The sequence below is a fragment of the Rattus rattus genome, chromosome 7 (genome assembly GCF_011064425.1).
Source record: "Rattus rattus isolate New Zealand chromosome 7, Rrattus_CSIRO_v1, whole genome shotgun sequence".
Classification (NCBI taxonomy): Eukaryota; Metazoa; Chordata; class Mammalia; order Rodentia; family Muridae; genus Rattus; species Rattus rattus.
This window is the reverse complement of record NC_046160.1, coordinates 41997368-42017160: the sequence shown is the minus strand read 5'-3', so window position 1 is coordinate 42017160 and position 19793 is coordinate 41997368. Positions and strand designations below refer to the sequence as shown.

Below are 19793 nucleotides of genomic sequence, written 5' to 3'. Positions count from 1 at the left end.
GGTCATGGTGATCCTTGGTGGTCACATTTGAGAATTACACTGAACATGTGCTTTCGTGGTGGAAGATGGGGCCTCATAGCTGCTATCATTTCCCAGTGGGATTTCAAGGATGCTCTCCTTATCCCCTATGGGCCCCATAGGTGTTCTGGTCATCTCCCATGGGACTTCACAGGTGTTCTCTCTGTGGGAGCTTCTGGTGCTCACCCTATCCCCCATAGGACCTCATGGGTGCTCTTGTCTTCTACTGAACATTATGGGCGTTTCTGTGGTCCCGCTGTACAGGTCACGACTGGTGTGTGATCCAACTGGGAATACAGGGCATTATCCGTGGTATCGATGTGGATATTTCTTACTTCTCAGGGAACTATGCTCCTCGAATGTCAATTCAAGCAGCAAACTTGAGTGAAGGTAGGTGGGAGCCACTGACCTCAGAGAGGACCATGGGATGGGAGGCTGATGCTCATCTTTCTGTAAAGAGCAAATGTGCCACTGCTCTGAGGTTGCTGGGCTGCAATGATGTCTTAGAACTAGGGTCCCGATGGGCTGTCCTGAGGTAATGTTCAGTTTAACAATGTTTGCTGGCCCAAGATAGCAGCCGTCATCCCCACAGTGCTCGGGTCTGCAGACGAGCCTTCTTGTGCTTCCTCTGTGTGTGTGGGCATTTGCTGAGCGTGTTGCTGGGGAAGGTGGTTCTAGGGCTGTACCTCAGAGGAACCAGAGCTAAGGTTAGAATAGGCTAGAAGCTTCAGCCCATTCTATCAGCTATCTAGGGGTCACTATTGTGCAGCAGCTCTGGGGTTCTTAGGCAAGACCCCTTTCTACCCCTGGGAAAACTGGATATTGTAAATTATTCAGGTTTCATCATTTATTTGTGTCATCTGTTGTAGACATTTGAATTAGTTAATTCATGGTCATATGGGTGTGCACACATTTTTAGTGAGTATAAATTCGTGTCTCTGGACACATTGATGCTGACAAAGTGCTGTGTGCACAGTGGCACGACAGGTTCTGCTGTCCTGTAAATTACACAGATGAGCTGGCCCTATTCTCCTCAGATGGCTAGGCTCCTGGGGAAGTTAATGACAGACTGAGAGATGGGACTGCACAAGCAAGACATGGCCAGTGACACCTAAGAGACAAGTCAGAACTGCTCTGACTGTTAGTGGATGCTCCTGCTTCTGAGCTGGCAAATTCTGAGCCTGAGACAGATACTTGGGTGGTGGCAGAGCTTGTGGAACTAACCTTGCAATATTTTGAACTCGAAAAGTGACTCATGTGTGGGATTTGGCTTAACCTGAAATGATGAGCAAACGTGGTAACAATGTGTTCCACTGCACTCTGAAGTAAGTTAGTAAATTACACAGCGAGGGACCCCAGGTGGCATGCTAAAGTCTAATCAGTAATTCTGCGACTAAAGCAAGGATGTTGTTGGGGCTGTCACATCGATGACAATTGCCTCACACGAGAGAGAGAGAGAGAGAGAGAGAGAGAGAGAGAGAGAGAGAGAGAGAGAGAGAGAGAAAGAGAGTTTGTTCTCTTTGCTTCTCAACCCTGATCCTGCGTGGTTGTTTTGCCTTCAGATACAGTGACAAACATTCCACCAAGAGGAGCTAAGATGGGGGCTGCAGCGACGTCTGAGGAATTTGTAGCCATTACTGAGGTAAGAGGCTGGTTCTCTGTGCCAGAACTGTAAAGAGACTGTTTCAGGCCTGGGTATGTGAGGCAGTTGCCTGGGATGCACCACCTGGCATGCTGTATCTCTTGTAGCCATACAGTGTGACAGTACAGAGGTTTGCTCAGTGGTTCATCTCCCTCTGTGTGAATGGCCTGGCTGTCCACAGTCTTGAAGGGTCATTGGGCACTGCCTGTGGCTGCACACTGCTGCTGACCCTACTAGGAAACCCTTCACATTTACCCCTCACAGTGACTCGATGAAGTAACTTTGTGTCTGATGAACTTAAGATAAACAATGGGGCTTGAGCTTGGCACCTTATTCTTGTGTTAAGTTTGTCTGGTAATTAATTTGTGCTGTTACAGATGTGTTGATCTGCAGCTGCCTGGGAACAGTGAATGAGGCAGCCTTTTGAGAAGCTAGCTTTCAGCCAACTGTCTCCTCAGGCTTAAAGCCTGGGGTTTTAGCTGAATGCCCACATTACTGCTCTGGTTCTTTTAAGAATCAAGAAAGCAGCATTGGAAAGCTGGTCAGTTTACAAGCATCACCATAACCTATGCTATCAGTATAGGGGGAAAAAATCCCCAAGAGGAAGTTTACTTTTTTTTTTTTTATTTATTAAATTGTGTCATTGTGTCATTCGAAAACGACCACAATCTCCTTCCTTAATGCTTGCACAGGATAAGAGGTTGCTGTTCTCAAGAGCCAATGCTGACATTTCTGTATTTTATTACTAGCTGAAATCACACTCCTGGGATTACCTGGTTCCCATGTCGGAGCTTAAGCCAGGGGACCCTGACTCCAGCCACAACTATTTTTTTGTTAATTCCCAGCAGAGGTGGACTCATATAAGACTCAACATATTCCCAGGTATGTGTGACCGGGACCTTCGACAGGCATGAGGGACTTTTCTTACATTGTCATGCTTATATGAAGTAAAAAATAAGCCACCTTTCCTGGCAGTTTGAGTTTGGTGTATTTTAGGATTGTGATTTCTCTTGTGCTTTAAGAAACAGATACTCTGCTCACCAATGGGTAGCTAATGGAAATGTATCAGTTTAGCTAGGTGGTGGTGACTGGTACCTTTAACCCCACTGTTTGGGAGGTAGAGACAGGAGGATTTCTGAGTCTGAGGCCAGACTGGTCTGTAGAGTGAGTTCTCTGAGCCAGAGTTACAGAGAAACCCTGTCTGGAAAACCAGAAGCAAAAATGTATCAACTTAAGACGGGTTGGAACTGAGCTGTGCTAGAATTCCACGTCTCCCACTGATTACCCCTCATTTTTTTTGTGGATAAAACAAACAAAAACCTTTTAATCAATTCTTTGTGAGTTTTACACTATGCACCCCAGTCCCACTCATCTCCCCATCCCCTCATATATGCCCTTCAGCCTTGCAAATCCTCAAAATAAACACACACACACACACACCCCAAAAAACAAAGCATAGAAAATACCTCATTATGGAAGCTGTAGTGTGTCACAGTGTGTCCCACAGTGTGTCCCTCTGTCCACACATCTTCACTTCCAAGTGTTCATTACAGTGAGTCATTTCTGGTTTGAGATCTCTGGCTTCTGTGACACCATCAATATCGGATCTTCCCTGGGCCTCCTCCTTTTCATCTTGTTGTTGCCCTGTATCATGGAGGTCTTGCTGCTTTGGATCAGCATGTCTCAACTCTTTGTAGATGATATAGATTTGGGGTTGGGCTAACTCAGAGCCTTTGTCTGGGCCTCGGTGCTAGCTTAGCAGTTCAGGCTGCCAGCTCTCGCTTACCTGGAAAACCAGGACAATCTCCCAGCACTGCTCTAGCTAGGCCACCCAATGCCACCATTGGTAGGAGGCAGGACCAGCTCTCCTGCTTTGCTCTCATGCCTTTGTGCTGGCTGACCCACGCCCCTGCCACCAGGGTCAACTCCACTGTGCTGTTAGAGCAAGGCACAGGATCCTCTCCCCTGAATGCTACAGCCAGTGATGGGGCAAGGATAGATCTACTCTCACGTCCTCAGGACCAGCTCTCTCCCCTGCAGGTGCCTACTGACTTTTATTTCAAAAGTATGCTAACAGTTGAGGTAGTATAAGTATGGTTCTGCTTTAAATTTTTTCTATGTGTGTGTATCTCTGAGCATGTATGTGCATGTGTGAGCACAGGTGCCCGCAGGGTTCAGAAGAAGGGGATCAGATCTCTTGGAGCTGGAGTTACAGGAAGTTGCGAACTTCCACATGAGTGCTGCAAACTGAACTCTGGTCCTCTCGCAGAGCAGCGAGTGCTGTAAACCACTAGCCCATCTCTCCAGTCTCCATTTTATTTTTTCTTACATGGGAGCTTTAGTGCAATATGTCATAATAACATAGGACTCCCCCATTTGATGTGTACAATTAAGGCATAGGCAATAAATAAATGAAACATAGTTAATGTTAGGGCATTTTATTAACTGTGAAGGAAGTGCAGTGGCAGAGCACTGGGTTGGTACATACAAGGCTCCGGGCTCTGTTTCTCCAGAGATTGACCTTCACCTTCCCTAGACCTAGGCATCACTATATGCATCATGCTCAGAGATTTGACTCCTTTACACACCAAAGGAGCAGAGTCATGTTTTATTGGTCTTTTGTCTCTGGTTTCCTTTACTTAGCATTGATGCTTTCAAGAATCATCTTGATTGTGTCATGTATGGGCACTTCATTTCTCTTTTGCCAAATGACATTCTATTTTATGGTTAGAACCATTTCTATATGTGTTCATTCATCGGTAGACATTTGTTCCTACCTGCTGGATACAATGAACTATGTATGCTATTAATGTTGACTTATAAGAATTTACTTGTATGTCTTGTTTGCCTATGGAGGCCAGACAAAGGCATCAGATCCTCTGGAATTGGAGTTACAGAGGGTTGTGAGCCACTCTGTGGTGCTGAGAATAAAATTCAGGTCCTCTGGAAGAGTAGCCAGTGCTCATAACCACTGAGTTATCTCTCCAACTCCAACTTATACATATTTCTCTCTCTCTCTCTCTCTCTCTCTCTCTCTCTCAATATTTCTGTCTTTAGCTTATACCTAAAATTGACATTTCTGGATCATATCCTAACTCTGTGTTTGAGGATTTGAGAAATTTCCAAAATGGCAGCCATGTATAAGGTGTTTGCCCCCTTCAGTTCCCTCCTGGTGTCTTGTCACCTGGTGGGCGTGAATGATGTCTTACTGTCCTTTTGATTTGCATTCCCTTGGTGACTAACAATGGTAACTTGTGTGTTTACTGGTCATTTGTATATTTTCTTTGAAAAACTGCGTTTCCAACCTCTTGTTTTCTTGATGGTAGACAATCTAACAGGTAAGATGGGATCTCAAAGCAGTCTTAATTTGCGTTCCTCTGATAGCTGAGGATGAAGATCACTTCAGATATTGGCCCTCTGTGTTTCTTCTTCAGGAGCTGTCTATTCAGTTCAGCCCATTCACTGATTAGATGGTTTGGTTTTATTTGTTCATTTTTTCTTTGTATATTCTAGACATTGATCTCTTATCTGATGTATAGTTAACGTTTTCCCTTCCCCAAGTCTGTCTTCATTCTGGTGATTGTTTCCCTCTTTGAGCAGCAGCCTTTTAATTTCATGTGATTCTAGGGTTATTTTTTGTACTAATAGAAATCTTTTCAGAAATTTATCCTTATCTCCATGTTGTGAAATATTTTCCCCTAACAATGTTAGGTCTTGTATTGATGTCTTTGATCCACTTGGATTTGATTTTTGTTCAGGGTGAGAGATATGGAGATAATTTTATTTTTCTTCTCTTTTTCTTTTTTCTTTTGGTAAAGTAGGATCTCTCTGTATATGAGTTCTGGCTGTCCTGGATTTGTTTTGTGGACCAGGCTGGCCTTGAACTCACAGAGATCTGCCTCCCTCCTGTCTCCCAAGTGCTGGGTCACCCTTGCACTCATTTTTCTACATATGGATATCGAATGTTTCCAGGTCCATTTATGGAAGAGGATATATGCCCCTTTTTATGTTGTCTGTTTTTGAATTTTTTGTTTTAGGTCAAAAATCAAGTGGTTGTAACCAAATTTACTTCCAGGTCATGGTGTGGAGGAAGACCTCCTCATGGTAAACATCTGAACAGGTGTTTTCAGTATCAGCTTGCAAACACCACTCATTCTGCAAACGGTGGAAGGGGTGTGTGGGCAGAGACGGGAGAGGGAGACCTTTCCTTACTTGGTAGTTCAGCAAACTCTGGGTGCACCCACTTTGGTAAAGGGACTGAGTGTGTCTGGAAGTCATGTGGGGCAGTGCTAAGAGACAGTAGCTGTCATGAAGATGGGGCTGCTGACTGTGAGGTCAGCTTACCACCACCCCACACAGGCTGAGGGTGGCGGTTCAGGAAGTGTGTACTGTCAGTCAGCAGACATGGTCTTTGTATGAAGCAATGAAGACAACAGGAACAACAGAGCTGAGGTATTTAGGTAAAGCCATAAGTAATCCCCATTTAAGAAAAATAGCTTTACATTAGCTGTGTTGTATGTGTGTTATTTGTGTGCACGTGCGCACAAACTTGTATCTGGCATGAGTGTGGTGGCCAGAAGACAACTTGTATCACCTTTCTCCATCATGGGGGTTCTAGGGATTGAATTAAGAATCTCCCTTTTCCTTGATAGCAGGCAACTTTACCTGCTGAGCTATTTTACCGGCCCCAAGACATTTCTGTTTTTGGTTATGGCAAATGCAACTTCATGTGTTCAACCCAAGTTGCTTGACGTTTACGAGCTGAAAGAAAGTCTCAGGCATTTCCCAGGGCGAGCCCCACACTTGCTAGGCTGGTACTTTCTCAGTTGGCCATTGCCTACTGTCCCAGTTGAAAGTGAGGGGTGGACACCTTCTTCCAGATTTCTCCTGTCCCTTTGCTGGTTTCCTGCTGATCTGTGATGGCTCTCCCTGGGATAGGGTTTTAGAAGGGGCAGGTACTGCAATCTCCTAGGATGCCGTCACTGAGCTGTGGAGGACGGAGAGGCATTTTGAGATGCCTTCATCATTTTGAAGGTGTGGCTGGATATTAACTCTAGAAAGAAAAATCTTACCGTTAAGGGATACAATTGGCTTTATACCTGAGAGATAAATATCTTAGTGCTGAAATGAGGCACTATGTCTGGGTCCCATAGCAGCAGTCGCCCTCTTGATGGATAGTCCCTGGTCTTTCTAAGATTTCATGCCAGTGAAGTCTGGTTTTATAGATTGAAATCATAGGTATCTACTCATTATCAGAGTATTTTCAGAACACTCAACTTTACATTTTTTTCTGTGTGTGTGTGTGTGTGTGTGTGTGTGTGTTGCTGTCAAGACAGGATTTCTCTGTATAGTCCTGGCTGTCTTGGAACTTACTCTTTAGATCAGGCTGGCTTCAAACTTAGAGATCTGCCTGCTGTGCCTCCAGAGTGCGGGTTAAAGGTGTGTGCTACTGTGCTAGGTACCAATTCTTTTCCCATGTTTAAACACATGGGGCTCAGATTCGGCATTTAGTTAAATGATATGTCTTTTCAAAAACTGCTTGGCTCCTGCTTCCTAGAAAGCCACATCCAGACAAAGGAGGAGGCTTGTCTGTGAGGATCAGGGGTTGTGAGTAGATCTGGGCAGCTGTTTGCTTCTATTCTTGCCTTGTGTCAGGCTGAGCTGCTCAGAAGTGAGTAGGTTTTTTCAGGACCATCTTTTGTGTCACTGCAGAACAGCACCACAGGAGTCTTAGGGTCACCAGTGTTTGCTCCTGACACTAAATGTGTTTTAAATAGTCCTCCTGTCTCCCCCCCCTCCCCCGGTCCCCATGTGTATGCGTATGCACACATGTATACAAGTGTACAAGGGGGCCAGAAGAGGGTGTCGGATCCCCTGGAGCTGGAGTTACAGGTGGGTGTGAGTCACACAGTGCGGGTGCTTGGGTGCCAGGCTATAACACTGAACGCTCTTAAGTGCTGAACCACCGCTCCTGCTCCCAGACACATTATGGACAACTTTCAGTTGAATTTTGACTTTACTGGAGCAGTTTCACAAGGAATCTGGTGCTCTGTCCTGTGCTGGGAACTTCACAGATGTGACACTCTGTAACTGGTTTATTCTCCAGGGATTTTATACTCTGTGTCTGTGACATCAGTATTAGCAGAGATAAAACCAAAGTGAAAAAGTAACTTCAGGCTACATTAGAGCCATGGAGTGAAGGAACAGGGGAGAGGTCATAACGGTTGCGTGGTGAGTTAGACAGGGGACTAGGGAATGGGCAGGAAATGGGGTGCTGAAGGCAAACCAAGGTGTTTTTAGAACCATGACATTTTGAGGGCCAAGAATGACAAGTAGTGTGGGAGACCTGAGGAATTTGCTCAGGGACAAGGCAGTGTCTGCTGCAGGAGCCTGAGGCAGTGTCTACTGCAGGGGCCTGGGCAGTGTCTGCTGCAGGATCCTGGGACAGAGACCATGGTAGGGGCCCAGGCAGAGGGCTTGCCGTGTTGTAAGCCGAGAGGGACAGGAGATGGGAGAAAGCTGACATGCCCCTAGGCTCCGAAACACACCAACAGCTGGCTCTACCAATAGTAACACAGTCCCTTTTCCTTCTCAGATGGTGGCGTTGCACGCCTTCGAGTATACGGTACTGGACAGAGAGACTGGGCTGCACTGGATTCCACGGAACCTGTAGACCTGGTGGCCATTGCTTTCGGGGGTGTCTGTGTAGGATTTAGTAACGCACACTTTGGACATCCAAATAATATGATAGGTGAGAGGGGACCCCACGAGCCAGACTTCGTGTAGAAAGGTGGGCTTCAGCATTGCAAGCTGAGAATGGGCAGAATGATGCCCCAGGTGGGGTGGGAGGCTCTTTCGAAAAATGAGGCTACCTCAATGCCTTTGTGATATGGAGTCAGTCAGCAAGCCAGAGTCCTGTTGGCCATCAGTGGTGCAGGGCAAGTCTGCAGAGCAAAATCCAGAACAGCCAGGCTGGTTACACAGAAAAACCCTGTCTTGAAAAAAAAAGTCACAGTCCTTCTTAATTTCAGCCGAAGAGGCTGCTCTAAGGGAAAAATTAATTAAATCAGTCAGTTTTGTGGCTGTGAATTCATAGAAATACCACCTCTACTAAAATTAATTTATGTAGAGATACTTGGGATTCTGGGATATGAAATTTAATAACAGCGAGCCCATTCTCACATTCAAATTAAATCAAAGGTCAGTCCATTAACCCCAGCTATTTCCTGTAGGTGTTGGCGATCCTAAGTCCATAGCAGATGGTTGGGAAACAGCGAGAAGACTGGACCGACCCCCAGTGTTAGAAGTAAGACCAGCAACAACGGTGGTTTCGAGTGTTTATAGAAAATGTTTAAAAAATACTACTTTCCCTTTACATCATGGAGAAGTGCACTTCATGAGGGATCTGTTTGAGCTGGGCATCTTTACTCTCTGGGGAGACAGAGGCAGGAGGATCAGGAGTTCAAAGCCATCCTCAGTTACTTTGTACATTAGTTTTAACTGTTAATTTGACCCAACCTAGAATTACTTGAGAAGGGAATCTTTTCTCTAGAGGTGACTCACCTATGAGCATGTCTGTGGGAGAGGTTGCTTTGACTATTAAATGATGTAGGACCCAGACCATGTGCATAGCACCATTACGTGGTTTGGGTCCCTGGACTGAATTAGAAGAGAGAAGGCTCTCTGAGTACTAATCATACTAACAGCATGAAATGAACATGATGTAGCCAGCCGCTTGTCTTCCCTGCTTTGACTTCCTGAGATGATGATAAACCCCGTCTTTCTTGGGCTGTTCTCTGTTAGAACGTTCTAGCAACAGGAATGAAACCAGGGAAGGCATAGGGAGCTCTAGGCTAGCCTGTGCTACATGAGGCCATTTCTCAAAACACAAGCCGACAGAATCCCTGAACCAAACCAAACCAAAGACTCGCGGTCTAATTCATGGTCTAAGATTTTGTTGTTATTCTCTGCATTTTTTCAAATTTCCTACCGTTTCCACTATCTATCTGGTACAGTATTGTACTAAATTTTACCAGAAGACTAAACCTGCCTTGTTGGGTGCTCTAGTCAAAATTTTTAAATATTCTATTTACTAAAGGAAGAAAATAATCTAAATTATATTTAATTAATTAGGTAATTAATTAATTGTCAGCCTTGGGTTCCTCCCTCCATTATGTGGATCTCAGGTATTGAATTCAGTCCTGGTAGCAAGTGCCTCTGTCTGATGAGCCATTTTGTTGGCCCCTCAGAATCTAAGGTTAATGAAGCAAAAAGAGATGAGTAAATTTTGTTGGAAGGGCTGGATTAGATGCCCTTTTAAGGTCCATGTTCCCTAGAGTGAGATGGTTTTGGTGAGTGCGACTCCATAGAGGGTGTTAAAGCCAACAACAGTTTAGTGAAACCTTGACCAAACCAAACCCAAACCCCATTCGGTTTGCAAATCCCATTAAAAACTTATAGCTGCTCCTCTCTCTGGGGTCTGATTTTCTGTCTCCTAGTCCTTCCAGATACAAATAGACCCCTTCTGGAGAAGCAAGGTTTGGAGGCCAGTGGCTGTGATGATAGATGCTGACTAGGAACATACTTGCTTTGGATGGTCAAAGAATTTAGAGAACCCACAGGCTGAAGTAGATCAGCATCTCTATGCTTGTAACATTCTTCATGAAACTTGACATTGACATAGACACTGTATCAGAAACTTATACAAATTTGCTGAATACAATGAACTCAGAAGGCAATGCGACCACCAAAGGGGCAAGGGGGCAATTCACACAGGAAGTGCCTAAACATTGGTCATACTGTGTGTGTGTGTGTGTGTGTGTGTGTGTGTGTGTGTGTGTGTGTGTGTGTGTGGACTGGGTGTCAGTTAGACAAGCTAGCCTTGAACTTTTTAACCCTCTCGTTTCTTTTTCTCAAGTGCTGAGGTTACAGATGTGCACCATGCCACCACACTTGGCTTGTTTGTAATAAACACAATATGATATGTGAGCTTCTCCTGCCAGTGCTTAGGTTGACTTTCTCAAATCCAAGTTGGCTTTTGATTTATTGTTTGTTTTGAATTCCAGGGTAACGAGAATGGCTTTCTTCAGGTCCCAGGTTGTGAGTGGGCAGTGTTCCGATTGGCACATCCTGGAGTCATCACTCAAATTGAAATTGATACAAAGTACTTTAAAGGTAAGTTTCTGGCAAGGCCGGCAGCACTGTACAGCTGGCGGGCTCGCTGTGCAGACAGCAGGTGCCATGGGAGTCCCGGCTGGAGTGTCGCTCTTCCTGTTCAGCTGTGCAACTTTGAGGAGGGTCCCTCTCATCTGTCATTCGGTGTCTCTTGAGAGGCCCTCGTTGGCTGCATGGCTCTGAGGGTCATCTTGTTAGAAAGTTCTGAAAGGAAGAAGGCTGCAGCTCTAGGGCAGAGCTTGTCCTGACTTTTCAGACTGTGAGCTAGAGACTTACAGAGACAGACCAGGACTCACAGGAGATTCCAGGTTGATGTGAGGCAGGTTCTCCTTGGAAGGTACAAAGACCTGGTGAGAAAAGCAGAGAGGTTGATCCAGTAGCCAAAAGAATTTGGGCATTTTCCTGGTTAGTCTGTACTTGCTTTTTTTTTTTTTTGGTTCTTTTTTTCGGAGCTGGGGATCGAACCCAGGGCCTTGCGCTTCCTAGGCAAGTGCTCTACCACTGAGCTAAATCCCCAACCCCTGTACTTGCTTTTTAATGAAATATAGATGTTGCCTATTATATTAAAAAAGTCAAAGAGGCTGTGAAGTATCTGTTAGGAGATGAAAGTATTGGATTGGGCATCTCATGATTGTTTAGCTGCCTCTATAGCAGGAGGTGGTAGTTTACATTCATATTTTGAATGATTAGTTTTTAAATGATTTCCAATCATAGTTTTTTTTAATTGGGTATTTCTTTTTTTTTTATTATTATTAACTTGGTATTTCTTATATACATTTCAGTGTTTTCCCTTTCCGGTTTCGGCAAACATCCCCTCCCCCCCCTTCCTTTGGTGTTCCCCCAACCCTCCCCCATTGCTGCCCTCTCCCCAACAGTCTAGTTCACTAGGGGTTCAGTCTTAGCAGGAATCCCCTTCCACTGGTGCTCTTACTAGGATATTCATTGCAACCTACGAGGTCAGAGTCCAGGGTCAGTCCATGTATAGTCTTTGGGTAGTGGCTTAGTCCCTGGAAGCTCTGGTTGGTTGGCATTGCTGTACATATGGGGTCTTGAGCTCCTTCAAGCTCTTCCAGTTCTTTCTCTGATTCCTTCAACAGGGGTCCTGTTCTCAGTTCAGTGGTTTCCTGCTGGTTCGCCTCTGTATTTGCTGTATTCTGGCTGTGTCTCTCAATGCGATCTGCATTCATTTTGATCATCCGTCTTGAGTTTCATTTGTTCTAGGCATCTAGGGTAATTCAAGCATTTGGGCTAATAGCCACTTATCAATGAGTACATACCATGTATGTCTTTCTGTGATTGGGTTAGCTCACTCAGGATGATAGTTTCCAGTTCCAACCATTTGCCTACGAATTTCACAAAGTCATTGTTTTTGATAGCTGAGTAATATTCCATTGTGTAGATGTACCACATTTTCTGTATCCATTCCTCTGTTGAAGGGCATCTGGGTTCTTTCCAGCTTCTGGCTATTATGAATAAGGCTGCGATGAACATAGTGGCACGTGTCTTTTTTATATGTTAGGGCATCTTTTGGGTATATGCCCAAGAGAGGTATAGCTGGATCCTCAGGCAGTTCAATGTCCAATTTTCTGAGGAACCTCAGACTGATTTCCAGAATGTTGTAGCAGTCTGCAACCCCACCAACAATGGAGGAGTGTTCCCCTTTCTCCACATCCTCGCCAGCATTTGCTGTCACCTGAGTTTTTGATCTTAGCCATTCTCACTGGTGTGAGGTGAAATCTCAGGGTTGTTTTGATTTGCATTTCCCTTATGACTAACGATGTTGAACATTTCTTTAGGTGTTTTTTTAAGCTGTGAATTCTCTGTTTAGCTCTGAACCCCATTTTTTAATAGGTTATTTGTCTCCCTCTTGGTCTAACTTCTTCAGTTCTTTGTATATTTTTAAGCCCTTTATCTGTTGTAGGATTGGTAAAGATCTTTTCTAATTGGGTATTTCTTATTTACATTTCAAATGTTATTTCCTTTCCCGGTTTCCTGTCCATAAGCCCCCTAACTCCTCCCCTCCCCTTCTTCTACAAGGGCGTTCCCCTCCCCATCCATCCCCCTACTGCCCCCTTGACAATTCTCTACATTGGGAGTCCAACCTTGGCAGGACCAAGGGCTTCTCCTTCCACTAGTGCCCAGCAAGGCCATCCTTTGCTACACATGCAGTTGGAGCCATGGGTCTGTCCATGTATAGTCTTTTGGTAGTGGTTTAGTCCCTGGAAGCTCTGGTTGGTTGGCAATGTTGTTCTTATGGGGTTGCAAACCTCTTCAGCTCTTTCAATCCTTTCTCTAATTCCTCCAACAGGGGTTCTGTTCCCAGTTCGTTTGATAGCGGAGTAGTACTCCATTGTGTAGATGTACCATATTGTCTGTATCCATTCCCCTGTTGATGGGCATCTGGGTTCTTTCCAGCTTCTGGCTATTATAAATAAGGCTGCTATGAACATAGTGGAGCATGTTTCTTTGCTGAATGTTGGAGCGTCTTTTGGGTATATGTCCAGGAGTGGTATAGCTGGGTCCCCAGGTAGTACAATGTCCAATTTTCTGAGGAACCTCCAGACTGATTTCCAGAGAGGTTGTACCAGTTTGCAATCCCGCCAAAAATGGAGGAGTGTTCCTCTTTCTCCATATTCTCGCCAGCATCTGCTGTCATCTGAGTTTTTGATCTTAGCCATTCTGACTGGTGTGAGGTGGAATCTCAGGGTTGTTTTGATTTGCATTTCCCTGATGCCTAAGGATGTTGAACATTTCTTTAGGTGCTTCTCAGCCATTCGATATTTCTCAGCTGTGAATTCATCTCTGTACCCCATTTTATTTTTTAATATTTATTTATTTATTATGTATACATCATACAGCTTTCTGCCTGCATGTATGCAACTACAGGCCAGAAGAGGGCACCAGACCTGATTATAGGTGGTTGTGAGCCACCATGTGGTTGCTGGGAATTGAACTCAGGACCTCTGGAAGAGCAGACAGTGCTCTTAACCTCTGAGCCATCTCTCCAGCCCCTGTACCCCATTTTTAATAGGGTTATTTGGCTCTCTGGAGTCTAACTTCTTGAGTTCTTTGTATATTTTGGATATTATTCCTCTATCAGATGTAGGATTGGTAAAGATCTTTTCTCAATCTGTTGGTCGTCGTTTTGTCCTAATGACAGTGTCTTTTGCCTTACAGAAGCTTTGCAGTTTTATGAGGTCCCATTTGCCTATTCTTGATCTTAAAGCATAAGCCATTGGTGTTCTGTTCAGGAAATTTTCCCTAGTGCCCATGTGTTCGAAATTCTTCCCCACTTTTTCTTCTATTAGTTTGAGTGTATCTGGTTTGATGTGGAGGTCCTTGATCCACTTGGACTTAAGCTTTGTACAGGGCAATAAGAATGGATCAATTTGTATTCTTCTACATGCTGACCTCCAGTTGAACCAGCACCATTTGCTGAAAATGCTATCTTTTTTCCATTGGATGTTTTAGCTCCTTTGTCAAAGACCAAGTGACCACAGGTGTGTGGGTGCATTTCTGGGTCTTCAATTCTATTCCACTGGTCTACCTGCCTGTCTCTGTACCAAAACCATACAGTTTTTATCACTATTGCTCTGTAATACTGCTGGAGGTCAAGGATGGTGATTCCCCCCAGAAGTTCTTTTATTGTTGCGAATAGTTTTAGCTATCCTGGGTTTTTTGTTATTCCAAATGAATTTGCAAATTGTTCTTTCTGACTCTATGAATAATTGGATTGGAATTTCAATGGGGATTGCATTGAATCTGTAGACTGCTTTTGGTAAGATGGCCATTTTGACTATGTTAATCCTGCCAATCCATGAGCATGGGAGATCTTTCCATCTTCTGAGATCTTCTTCAATTTCTTTCTTCAGAGACTCGAAGTTCTTGTCATACAGATTTTTCACTTGCTTGGTTAAAGTCATCCTGAGGTATTTTATATTATTTGGGACTATTATGAAGGGTGTTGTTTCCCTAATTTCTTTCTCAGTCTGTTTATCCTTTGAGTAGAGGGAGGCTACTAATTTGTTTGAATTAACTTTATACCCAGTCACTTTGCTGAAGTTGTTTATCAGACTTAGTAGTTCTTTGGTGGAACTTTTGGGGTCTTAAGTATACTATCATATCATCTGCAAATAGTGATATTTTGACTTCTTCCTTTCAATTTGTATCCTTTGACCTCCTTTTGTTGTCTGATTGCTCTGGCTAGGACTTGAGAACTATATTGAATAAGTAGGGAGAGAGTGGGCAGCCTTGTCTAGTCCCTGATTTTAGTGGGATTGCTTCAAATTTCTCTCCATTTAGTTTGATATTGGCTACTGGTTTGCTGTATATGGGTTTTACTATGTTTAGGTATGGGCCTTGAATTCCTGATCTTTCCAGGACTTTCGTCATGAAGAGGTGTTGAATTTTGTCAAATGCTTTCTCAGCATCTAATGAAATGATCATGTGGTTTTAATCTTTGAGTTTGTTTTTATAGTACATTACATTGATGGAATTCCATATATTGAGCATTCCCTGCATACCCAGGATGGAGCCTACTTGATCATGATGGATGATTGTTTTGATGTGTTCTTGGATTCAGTTTGCAAGAATTTTATTGAGTAGTTTTGTGTCGATATTCATAAGGGAAATTGGTCTGAAGTCCTCTTTCTTTGTTGGGTTTTTGTGTGGTTTTAGTATAAGAGTAATTGTGGCTTCATAGAAGGAATTCGGTAGTACTCCATCTGTTTTAATTTTGTGGAATAGTTTGGATAGTATTGGTATGAGGTCTTCTATGAAGGTCTGATAGAATTCTGCACTAAACCCGTCTGGACCTGGGCTCTTTTTGGTTGGGAGACCTTTAATGACTGCTTCTATTTCGTTAGGAGTTATGGGGTTGTTTAAATGGTTTATCTGTTCCTGATTTAACTTCAGTACCTGGTATCTGTCTAGGAAATTGTCCATTTCCTGCAGATTTTCAAGTTTTGTTGAATATAGGCTTTTGTAGTAGGATCTGATGATTTTTTGAATTTCCTCTGATTCTGTATTTATGTCTCCCTTTTCATTTCTGATTTTGTTAATTTGGACACACACTCTGTGACCTCTCATTAGTCTGGCTAAGGGTTTATCTATCTTGTTGATTTTCTCAAAGAACCAACTTTTGGTTCTGTTGATTCTTTCTATGGTCCTTTTTGTTTCTACTTGGTTGATTTCAGCTCTGAGTTTGATTATTTCCTGCCTTCTACTCCTCCTGGGTGTAGTATTTGCTTCTTTTTGTTCTAGAGCTTTTAGGTGTGCTGTCAAGCTGCTGATATATGCTCCTCCTGTTTCTTTCTGCAGGCACTCAGAGCTATGAGTTTTCCTCTTAGCACAGCTTTCATTGTGTCCCATAAGTTTGGGTATGTTGTAACTTCATTTTCATTAAATTCTAAGAAGTTTTTAGTTTCTTTCTTTATTTCTTCCTTGACCAAGTTGTCATTGAGTAGAGCATTGTTCAACTTTCATGTATATGTGGACGTTCTTTCCTTATTGTTGTTATTGAAGACCAGTCTTCGTCCATGGTGATTCGATAGGATGCATGGGATTATGTCTATCTTCCTGTATCTGTTGAGGCTTGTTTTGTGGCCGATTATATGGTCAATTTTGGAGAAAGTACCATGAGGTGGTGAGAAGAAGGTATATCCTTTTGTTTAAGGATGGAAAGTTCTGTAAATATCTGTTAAGTCCATTTGGTTCATAACTTCTGTTAGTTTCTCTATGTCTCTGTTTAATTTCTGTTTCCATGATCTGTCCATTGATGAGAGTGGGGTGTTGAAATCTCCTACTATTGTTCTGTGAGGTGCAATGTGCAAGGTTTCTTTTATGAATGTGGGTGCCCTTGTATTTGGAGTATAGATATTTTGGATTGAGAGTTCATCTTGGTGGATTTTTCCTTTGATGAATATGAAATGTCCTTCCTTATCTTTTTTGATGACTTTTGGTTGAACATCAATTTTATTCGCTATTAGAATGGCTACTCCAGGGGTTGGGGATTTAGCTCAGTGGTAGAGCGCTTGCCGAGCAAGCGAAAGGCCCTGGGTTCGATCCCCAGCACCAAAAAAAAAAAAAAAAAAAAAAAAAAAAAAAGAATGGCTACTCCAGCTTGCTTCTTTGGACCATTTGATTGGAAAGTAGTTTTTACTCTGAGGTAGTGTCTGTCTTTGTCACGGAGGTGTTATTCCTGTATGCAGCAAAATTCTGGATCCTCTTTATTTATCCAGTCTATTAGTCCATGTCTTTTTATTGAGAAATTGAATCCATTAATGTTGAGAGATGTTAAGGAATAGTGATTGTTGCTTCCTGTTATTTTCGCATTTAGAGGTGGGATTATATTTGCGTGTTCTCTTGCTTTGGTTTTTTGCAAGGAAAATGCTTTCTTGCTTTTTATAAGGTGTAGTTTCCCCCCTTGTGTTGGACTTTTCCATCTATTATCCTTTGTGGGGCTGGATTTGTAGAACGATATTGTGTAAATTTGGTTTCGTCATGGAATATCTTGTTTCTCCCTCTATGTTAATTGAGAGTTTTGCTAGATATAGTAGCTTGTGCTGGCATTTGTGTTCACTTAGGGTTTGTATAACATCTACCCAGAATCTTCTGGCTTTCATAGTGTCAGGTGAGATGTCTGGTTAATTCTGATAGGTCTGCTTTTATATGTTCCTTGACCTTTTTCCCTTACTGCTTTTAATATTCTTTCTTTGTTTTGTGCATTTGGTGTTTTCACTATCATGTGACAGGAGGAGTTTCTTTTCTGGTCCAATCTATTTGGAGTTCTGTAGGCTTCTTGTATGTTTATGGGCATCTCTTTCTTTATGTTAGGGAAGTTTTCCTCTATAATTTTGTTGAAGATATTTATTGACCCTTTAAGTTGGGAGTCTTCACTCTCTTCTATACCTATTATCCTTAGGTTTGATATTCTCATTGTGTCCTGGATTTCCTGGATGTTTTGGGTTAGGAGCTTTTTCCATTTTACATTATCTTTGTCAGTTGTGTCAATGTTCTCTTTGGTATCTTCTGCCCCTGAGAGTCTCTCTTCTATCTCTTGTATTCTATTGGTGATTCTCACATCTATGAATCCTGACCTCTTCCCTAGGTTTTCTGTGTCCAGGATTGTCTCCCTTTGTGCTTTCTTTATTGTTTCTATTTCCATTTTATTTTTTTTTTTTGGGCTGGGATTGAACCCAGGACCTTGCGCTTCTAGCCGGCGCTCTACCACTGAGCCAAATCCCCAACCCCTCTATTTCCATTTTTAACTCCTGGATGGTTTTGTTTAATTCCTTCTCCTGTTTGGTTGTGTTTCCCTGTAATTCTTTAAGGGATTTTTTTGTGCTTCCTCTTTAAGGTCTTCTACTTGTTTACTTGTGCTGTCCTGTATTTCCCTAAGGGAGTTATTTATGACCTTCTTAAAGTCATCATGATAAAATGTGATTTTAAATCTAAATCTTGCTTTCCCAGTGTGTTTGGATATCCAGTGTTTGCTTTGGTGGGAGAACTGGGCTCTGATGATGCCAAGTAGTCTTGGTTTCTGTTGCTTGGGTTCCTGTGCTTGCCTCTCACCATCAGGTTGTCTCTGGTATTAGCTTGTCTTGCTGTTTCTGTCGGTGGCTTGACCCTCCTGTAGGCCTGTGTGTCAGCACTCCTGTAGACCTGGTTTCCTGTTTTCTTTCAGCCGGTTCTGGTAACAGAGTGTTCTGCTCTCAGGTGTATAGTCGCTCCTGGTGGCTGGTTTTCAGCTCTCAGTGAAGGCAGCAACCAGAAGGGTCCTGCCCCTAACTTCTCCTAGGTCCCTCTGCACAGGGGGCACAGATGGCACTAGGGATTTTCCTCTTGGGTCAGGAGTGTGGGCAGAGAATAGTCTCCTCTGGTTTCTCAGGAGTGTCTGCACTTTTGAGGGTCCAGCTCTCCCTGCCATGGGATTTGGGTGTAGGGAGTTTGTCCAGTTCAGTTCAGTTGTGGGCACAGACCTGGACTGTGGGCTCCTGCAGCTGACTGTTCCTATATTCCTGTGTCCAGAGGCCCTATGCAGTTTCCTCTTGGGCCAGGGATGTGGGCAAAGGTGGGCAGAAGTTACAGTCTGTCCTGTGGTCTCAGGATTGTCCTCCCCAAATCATAATTTTAATATTGATTATATGAAGGCTCAACAATACAGTGAAGATCAGGTTTATTAGTGGGTATAAAATATTTCCAAAACCTTTTATGTTTTTGGCTCTCCTTTGGCAGATTGTGGTTTATTTGTTTAGCCTGTGAGGTGTCTGTGCGTGAGTGCGTGCATGCGTGTGTGTGTGTGTGTGTGTGTGTGTGTGTGTGTGTGTGTGTGTGTGTGTGTGCAGTTGCACGGGGGCCAGAGGTTGGCACCATTCGGAAAGACCTCATGTGAGATCATACTGATCATCTTATTGGTCACCGAGGCTGACAAGCCTATCATGAGAGGCAGGTGACATGTCAGTTTATTTGTGCATGCTTGAATTTTAATAGCATCTTTAGCCCACAGTTCTCTTCATGACTAGTATAGGGATAGCCTGTTTTGTTTTGTTTTCCCTTGAGGGAGTTTAGTCAAAGGCAACAGCAGTAAATCCTGGTAACTTGTGCGCCAAATAGGTCCTGAATATAAGCTGCCGGACTCTTGGGATCTCTCATAGGACTCAGGAAGGAGGGAGCACGACAGTATCCTTGGTATCAACAATACAATAAGTTATATTCAGTTGGATCTAAGATACATAGCTTAGTGAACACACATATGCACATGTCAGAGACAGGGCAGCTTTAATGTTCACTCTGCATCCTGGGATCACAACTGACCCATATGCTAGGCTGCTCTCCCAAGAGACGCACCACAGGCAGTGCATGCAGATGGTGAGTGTCTTCCACCAGCATTCAGAACTTTCATCTTAGAGCACTCCTCATAGGATCATGTGACCCTTCTCCCTTGCACATGACTGAATAA

At 43.4% G+C, this 19793-nt stretch overlaps 1 protein-coding gene across 1 annotated transcript in view; it reads left to right on the top strand.

The window, feature by feature from the left end:
• The window catches only part of Allc (allantoicase), a 29550-nt gene that overhangs the window by 7210 nt on the left and 2547 nt on the right, over positions 1–19793 (top strand). The window contains exons 4-9 of the mRNA XM_032908625.1: positions 283–408; positions 1581–1660; positions 2410–2542; positions 8256–8411; positions 8893–8966; positions 10726–10834. Coding sequence (XP_032764516.1) covers positions 283–408; positions 1581–1660; positions 2410–2542; positions 8256–8411; positions 8893–8966; positions 10726–10834 — 678 coding nt within the window. The remainder of the gene's footprint in view (positions 1–282; positions 409–1580; positions 1661–2409; positions 2543–8255; positions 8412–8892; positions 8967–10725; positions 10835–19793) is intronic.